Below are 8,213 nucleotides of genomic sequence, written 5' to 3' on the forward strand. Positions count from 1 at the left end.
ATATAGCCCTAGTTGTAAACTGGATGAGAGAGTGGGGAATGATATGCAGGTAGTTTCCAAGTGTCAGAGTGGATTCAGGGTCGCCTGCACCGAGGACTACAGCCTCTGTACATGCAGAGCGGGAAATAACGGCTAGGTGAACTGGTTCGCCCTAAAAAACTATTTTTAGCCCGAATTTAGTTTTTAATTAGAGTTCATTTTAGAGTTTAGCAAATCTTGTTTGAGGGAAGTTTTAGGGATGTGTGGTTCTACTTTTAGTTTCATGTCAATTTAAACAGTTTACTGTAACCTAATATCGTTTTGTTGGCAAAAATCTATAATCCTGGCTCGATGCCAATCTCATTTTAAACAAGCAAATGAGGTTAACTCAGTTTTGAGACATAATAATGTAAGTGACTCCTACTGTATTCACTGAAAATGTTCAGGACTTTTCCTGCCAGCCCCTCTGGTAAAGTTTCCACAATGGAGTCGCAGTAAGCTGATGTGTGAACACAGATTTAATAAATCAAATGCTCTACTTTTACTATAGTTAGTCAAGTGCATGTGTGAAGGCAGGTAAGAAAAAACAATACTGATAAGGCTGTTTGCACACTGAAAGAGCTGCTGGTTGCTGTACCTCCTCCTGGACACAGTGGCTGAATAGATCCCTCTTTAAAGTAATGTGAGTGAAAAGGAATCCCTCCTTATTCTAAAAATGCAATCCCTCCATTCATTCATCCATCCATCCATTATCTATACTGCTTTTCCTGTTCATGGTGGGCTGGAGTCGATCCCAGCTGCCATTGGGTGAGAAAATTAAAAAAATTAAATATGACTAGATCGACTGAAGCTGATTGAGAAAGACAACTCAAGAGGATATAAATCAGTGGTATTTTACCTGCTTCTTGTAAAGTGTCTCGAGATAACACTTGTTATGAGTTGACGCTATACAAATAAAAATTGATTGATTGATTGAGTGTTATGGACTTTTTTTTAGGTCATATGTCTTATTTGTGTTCCTCAAGCATCTACAACCTCTTAGACACACCTGGGGGGGGGGGGGGGGGGGGGGGGGGGGGGAGTAGAGGGAGTGTGGAGTGTTGGGTACAAAATGTATGAACATATAAAACCCTCTCTGTGTAAAAACACTCAATCAAGACAAGCACAGCATGTGTGTCAGTGTTTCTTGTATAATAATAAAATGAAGAATGTAGTGTACCATATTTCCATCACCAAGCACATTCCTTTAAAATGTCAGCAGGCCTATAAAAAGATTGCAGATGAGGTGCTGCTGAGATTTGACTGATTTAAAGCATTACAAGGCTTCACTGTCCTGGGGCAAACGTTTCCGCAGAGGTCTTTTTTTTTTACATTATGCATCTAACTCCAACACCTGACAAGGTTTTTTCAAGGAACACAATGTTTAACTCTACCATCAGTTTGAAATCCCTTTGAGCAGTAGACACATAGTAACCTCACAGATTATTATTCAAATATTTCTGGAGGATTTCTGGAGTTATTCAAACCCATAAGAACGGTCTGTCCACCCCCTCCTTCATGCTCCCTCCCACCTTCCCTTCACACATAAGGTTCCTATAAAGTTCCTGCGGTCCAGACCACACGCATGCGCAGTGGCACTCCAGAGTAGCGTGTGTAGTAGTATTATTATTGTGAATGGGGGGTGGGTGGAGATGCGGGGGCTTGAGGAGGAGGTATTTTGGGTGTACAGTCACAAGAGCGACTCGACGGAGCCAGGAAGTAGACTGTTGGTGCGTTCAAGGGCTGCCGGCATTGTCGTAATTGTGATTCTTAACAGCTGTGCTGGACCGACCTGCTTACAAAGAAGGGGAAAAAGAGCTTTGTAGCTGTATCAAGAACATGACTACTGTTTATGCTTTCACCTCGTATGCTAGTATATTATTCATTATTCTATTGTCATTTTTGCCATAGCCTATTTTTTCTATAGGCTAGGCCTACGTTGCTGTTTGGCTAAATAATTTAACAAGCGTCTCAAGCAAGTAGGATAACTTTTATAGGCTATTTTAAATTATGTTGAATAATGCTAAAAAGTGCTTCAACTTCTGAGTGATGTGTGAATAAAATGTAAAATAGGCACCATGCCTCAGGAAGATATTTCGTCCCCTTCCTCGAGAGAACGAAACACACGCTCCTGCGATTCAAGGCTTTAACTTAAGCAGCGAAAATTAAGGTTATACTTCCTTAATCAATTTTGCTCAATTTGTGTCCGGGCTCTTTTGAACGCACTGCACTCGGCGGGCCCGTGAGGGAGGAGCACTTGAAAGTTGCAGGTAAAGCGGAGACACACAGAGAGCGCGTATTTGTTGCCACTTACTGGAGATCACACGCTCGTCAGGAGAGAGGGAGGGAGGTAGAGAGACACTGAGAGGCAGCGAGAGAGAGAGAAAGAAAGAGAGAGCGAGAAAGAGGGAGGGAGAGCCACACGGTCAAACTAAGCTTTATCTACCGCGGAGGGTCACTTAATAAGAGCTATTTGGAGCCAGAGGCGACCCGGAGCGCGCAGGAGCCGCAGCCAGACGCAGACCATCAGCAGCAGAGAGCACATTGCTCCACACAGGGAAGAGACAAAAAAAACATACACAGACACGGAAGAGAAGTGAGTGAAAGAAAGCAGAGTGAGGGACGGAAAGCAAGACAGACTATTAAACTTTGACTGTGGGATAATATCAGAAAATAAGATTTTATTTTAAAAAAAAAAAGTGAGAGGGAAGAGGAAGAACTGTGCTGGTGAAGATGCCGCGGGTAGTCCCGGACCAGAGGAGCAAGTTTGAGAATGAGGAGTTTTTCCGCAAGTTGAGCAGGGAGTGTGAGGTGAGTGTGCTACTGAGCTTCTACACACACACTGGATCCTTTCTGTTAACACAGCGGAAATAAAGACAGAGAAGCACGCTGGCGGCTCCAATCGTCTCAAACTTCATACATGTCACTTAACACACAATTGAATCAGGAGGATATATCTAAAATTTTAAAAAAGCTCCCCTTATTCCCAAAGGTCGACGAAGTGCTCTTTAATAATACGACTCATTAAGATTGAATTGAAAAGAATAGCTCTTCTTTTAGACGTTACCTTCTGATTCCTTTTTTACTTTGTGCTCCTTTATTTTAATTTTGTGTTTTATGTATTTTTTCCTCAAATCTAAAAGTAGGCTAATAAATGATTATTTTCCTTTAGATGTTGTATATTTTTGATAAACATTGAAGAGAACGAGAGATGCTTTTTTCCTAAATCAAAATTAATTTGGCCTATCATCAAAAGAGAGCATTAATGTAAAACAGTCCCACAAAACACATGAAGAATATAAATGAATAACCTATAATACCATATATTATTGTAAATGTGACAATGTGTTGTTTTCCACACAGATTAAATATACTGGCTTCAGGGACCGGCCCCATGAGGAGAGACAAGCTCGCTTTCAGAACGCCTGCAGGGACGGACGCTCAGAAGTGGTGAGTCCACAGCTAAAGAAATTATCTTTTTATTCAATTTCTCCAGGAAAAAAAACTGCAGAGGAATGTATTACCAATCACTGTTTCATATTTGACTCAAAGAGAGAAAGGAAGGCATTGTTCATGTGTATTTATTTTACGAGGATGTGACGCTGTAGAATCCTTTTTTTTGGCTTATAAACTTAGCGCTGGCTCATTACAGAAGCTTTAAAACAGTGGCAAGCATTTATCTCAATGTTAAGAGATAAGTGAGCTGTTATTGTGAGAACACTGTGACCAGGTCAGTTTGTGCAGCATTACCGTGTACACTTGTGCGTCAGCGTGTGTGTTATGATTGTTCTGTATGATGATTCTATGATGTGTTCTTGAACGAGGAAGTAGACGTGTTGTCAGTCATGTCTTTGCTTCACTTATAGACACTCATGACTTCTTCTTGTCTCTGTGCTCTGCAGCTGCAGTCATCATTGTCTCTCAACACACATGTAGCACGCTTAAAGGTCACAACAAACACCGTCAGGGCTGCAATTTGGAGCCTAAAATTGGTGTCTTAAAGTAAACATCAGCTGTCATGTCTTATTTTGGTACAAACAGTAAACATGTAGTGAAAGAAGGAGACTCACAGTGAGTGAGCAGAAAGAAAGTGAAAGAAAACATTATGATAATGCAATAAAACAACAAAATGTTTTAAATTTGAAAATGTAATGCTTCCAAATGATTCAGGGTTTGATAAATGACCAGCATCTATTTTCTGCTAGACCTTCTCAGGATTAATCTAATCAATTATGAGGATTGTCTGCGCTTCTTTCTTTTAATGTGATAGAAACACAAACATCTTTGTACTGAAAGAGGGCAAAAATCAAACTCTGAGAATTTCACATTTATAAACCGTTAAAAGGTCATAGAAAATAATCTGCAGATGAATAAATGGTGAGAATTTCCTTGTGTCGTCAGAGCTCTGTTATTGTTAAAACTTGAGTTGTTATATTAGGTTTTCCTCAAGTATCCAGTGGGTGATACATGCAGTGTAGGGGACAGTGTGTGTCATTGAGTGAGAGAGTCTGTTCGCTGAATCGGTTTTCCTCCATTTCCAAACCACACTTCTCTTCAGCCGCATCCTGAAATGCCTCCGATTGGTCGACAGAATTTGAGATGGATGCCTCTAAACGCCCTGCAAATTTTGTCTATTAAAGCGAAGGTCCTGCATTCACCAAATCTGACCTTATTTATAAAAGTATTCTTACATACTGTGCAGAAAAAAATGGTCTCTGTCGAAGCTCTGTCTTTGAGCTGCAGGTATATATTAAAGGTAAAAGTAGTTTATAACATGCTGGATGGTTTAATGTATTGTATTACATTTAAATTAATATAGCGTGTAAATGATCAGCTCATTGCATCATCATCTGTATGCTCATTATAAGCTGTAGAATCTAAATCAGCAAATTACATTTTTAAAAAGTCCTCTCTGAACACATCTGCATGTTTTACTGTCTTCAATTTTCTGCTAAGATAAAACCAGTCTTCTCCAACTGAACCCAAGTGACTTTTCTTTTATTAATACGTCTCAAGCCTTTTTATAGTTTTAAACAAGTTGGGACGCATTCATTTAATCATTATGTAATCATACGGTACACTCACAGTGTGAAGTGAAGTCTGCTTAAACTTTCTATTAAATCATGTGCTCAAGGTGAAGTCAGGCCAAATACTTTGCCTGCTGGTGTAAACACACACACTTGTGACCACACACACGCACGCACGCACACACACACACATCCTCAAGGTATTTTTCACAAACATGCTGTCATCAACACAGGAGGTGTGGCAAAGACAGGACATATCTAGTTTTATCATCTTTTAATGGGTAATGCGTCTGTCTGTCTGTCTGTGTGTGTGTGTGTGTGTCTGTCTGTGTGTCTGTCTGTCTGTCTGTCTGTCTGTCTGTCTGTCTGTCTGTGTGTGTGTGTGTGTGTGTGTGTGTGTGTCTGTCTGTGTGTCTGTCTGTCTGTCTGTATGTATGTATGTCTGTCTGTGTGTGTGTGTGTGTCTGTCTGTATGTCTGTCTGTCTGTGTGTGTGTGTGTGTGTGTGTGTGTGTGTCTGTGTGTCTGTCTGTCTGTCTGTATGTATGTCTGTCTGTGTGTGTGTGTGTGTGTCTGTCTGTATGTCTGTCTGTCTGTGTGTGTGTGTGTGTCTGTCTGTATGTCTGTCTGTCTGTGTGTGTCTGTGTGTGTGTGTGTGTGTGTGTGTGTCTGTGTGTGTGTGTCTGTGTTTGTGTGTGTGTGTCTGTGTGTGTGTGTGTGTGTCTGTGTGTGTGTGTGTGTCTGTGTGTGTGTGTGTGTCTGTCTGTGTGTGTGTGTGTGTGTCTGTCTGTGTGTCTGTCTGTCTGTCTGTCTGTCTGTCTGTGTGTGTGTGTGTGTGTGTGTGTGTGTGTGTGTGTGTGTGTGTGTGTGTCTGTGTGTGTGTCTGTGTGTGTGTGTGTGTGTGTGTGTGTGTGTGTGTGTGTGTCTGTGTGTGTGTGTGTGTGTGTGTCTGTCTGTATGTCTGTCTGTCTGTGTGTGTGTGTGTGTGTGTGTGTGTGTCTGTGTGTGTGTCTGTGTGTGTGTGTGTGTGTGTGTGTGTGTGTGTGTCTGTGTGTGTGTGTGTGTGTGTCTGTGTGTGTGTCTGCGTGTGTGTGTGTGTCTGTGTGTGTGTCTGTGTGTGTGTGTGTGTGTGTGTGTGTGTCTGTGTCTGTGTGTGTGTCTGTGTGTGTGTGTGTGTGTGTGTGTGTGTGTCTGTGTGTGTGTGTGTGTGTCTGTTTGTGTGTGTGTGTGTCTGTCTGTATGTCTGTCTGTGTGTGTGTGTGTGTCTGTCTGTCTGTGTGTGTGTGTGTGTGTGTGTCTGTCTGTATGTCTGTCTGTGTGTGTGTGTGTCTGTCTGTCTGTGTGTGTGTGTGTGTCTGTCTGTGTCTGTCTGTCTGTCTGTCTGTCTGTCTGTGTGTGTGTGTGTGTGTCTGTCTGTGTGTCTGTCTGTCTGTCTGTATGTATGTCTGTCTGTGTGTGTGTGTCTGTCTGTATGTCTGTCTGTGTGTGTGTGTGTGTGTGTCTGTGTGTCTGTCTGTCTGTCTGTATGTATGTCTGTCTGTGTGTGTGTGTGTGTCTGTCTGTATGTCTGTCTGTCTGTGTGTGTCTGTGTGTGTGTGTGTGTGTCTGTGTGTGTGTGTGTGTGTGTCTGTGTGTGTGTGTGTGTGTCTGTGTGTGTGTGTGTGTCTGTGTGTGTGTGTGTCTGTGTGTGTGTGTGTGTCTGTCTGTGTGTGTGTGTGTGTGTGTGTCTGTCTGTGTGTCTGTCTGTCTGTCTGTATGTATGTCTGTCTGTGTGTGTGTGTGTGTGTGTGTGTGTGTGTGTGTGTGTGTCTGTGTGTGTGTGTGTGTGTGTGTGTGTGTGTGTGTCTGTGTGTGTGTGTGTGTGTGTCTGTGTGTGTGTCTGCGTGTGTGTGTGTGTCTGTGTGTGTGTCTGTGTGTGTGTGTGTGTGTGTGTGTCTGTGTGTGTGTCTGTGTGTGTGTGTGTGTGTGTGTGTGTCTGTGTGTGTGTGTGTGTCTGTTTGTGTGTGTGTGTGTCTGTCTGTATGTCTGTCTGTGTGTGTGTGTGTGTCTGTGTGTGTGTGTGTGTCTGTCTGTGTCTGTCTGTCTGTCTGTCTGTCTGTCTGTCTGTCTGTCTGTCTGTCTGTCTGTCTGTGTGTGTGTGTGTGTGTGTGTGTGTGTGTCTGTCTGTATGTCTGTCTGTGTGTGTGTGTGTGTGTCTGTCTGTGTGTGTGTGTGTGTCTGTCTGTGTCTGTCTGTCTGTGTCTGTCTGTCTGTCTGTCTGTCTGTCTGTCTGTGTGTGTCTGTCTGTGTGTGTCTGTCTGTCTGTCTGTCTGTCTGTGTGTGTCTGTCTGTGTGTGTCTGTCTGTGTGTATCTGTCTGTCTGTCTGTCTGTCTGTCTGTGTGTGTCTGTCTGTGTGTGTCTGTCTGTGTGTGTCTGTCTGTCTGTCTGTCTGTCTGTCTAAATGAATAGTCAGAGTTTTAATGTTTTGATAGCAGCTGTGACATCACAGTGTTCATTAATCTATCAGTTGCTATTTTCACTTTTTATATACAGACAGAAGACTGACATGTGCACAAAACTCTGGAAAACATGAACACTAAATGTTTCTGCAAACAGCTAGACAAAAAAGCTGCTTTCACATGTACACTCCTGAACATTTCTATTCCAATGATACATGCACCTGACAGCAGAAGACATTACCTGCCCAACTAGGTGTGTGTGTGTGTGTGTGTGTGTGTGTGTGTGTGTGTGTGGGGTGGGGGGGGGCAGAAAAAGAAATAGAGTGACAGTCAGTGTTTTACCACTCAAAGTCAACTTGACTATAATGACAGTTTTCTGCCTTGATATCAAAGCTATGTGTCATTTCACATATTCACAGTGTCTATGGAAGAGCAGAGAAAAAGAAACTGGTAAGCAGAAAACTTAATGAAGGAGTTTAATTAAGTGCATGGAGATTGCACCTGTTGCCCCTCTATACATTCTATGGTGATATGCGGTTTGCAAGATTTAAACCTTACCAGCATCTCCCAGCCACCTGCAGTGAATGTACCTGAATATTTCCTTTCCTGCCATCTCACATCTATACTCAACCTGGCTTTACGCGGAAAAATAACTAGGAGGCTGGCAGAAACATTCTGTGTAAAGTCAAAGTGAAAAAACTCCCTCTGAAAACTTGAGTTTAGTGCATGT

General features: G+C 42.4%; 1 protein-coding gene across 4 annotated transcripts in view; it reads left to right on the plus strand.

Moving 5' to 3' along the window:
• Window positions 1-2,299: 2,299 nt before the first annotated feature.
• cbfb (core-binding factor subunit beta) overlaps window positions 2,300-8,213 on the plus strand; it is a 49,564-nt gene continuing 43,650 nt past the window's right edge. For 2 of the 4 annotated variants that reach the window (XM_061036905.1, XM_061036906.1), the window contains exons 1-2: window positions 2,303-2,829; window positions 3,382-3,468. In XM_061036905.1, coding sequence (XP_060892888.1) covers window positions 2,752-2,829; window positions 3,382-3,468 — 165 coding nt within the window. In that variant the 5' untranslated portion in view covers window positions 2,303-2,751. Of the gene's footprint in view, window positions 2,830-3,381; window positions 3,469-8,213 lie in introns of all 4 variants that reach the window. The other 2 variants (XM_061036903.1, XM_061036904.1) reach the window with 2 other exon arrangements.

The sequence above is a fragment of the Labrus mixtus genome, chromosome 4, assembly GCF_963584025.1.
Source record: "Labrus mixtus chromosome 4, fLabMix1.1, whole genome shotgun sequence".
NCBI classification, from domain to species: Eukaryota; Metazoa; Chordata; class Actinopteri; order Labriformes; family Labridae; genus Labrus; species Labrus mixtus.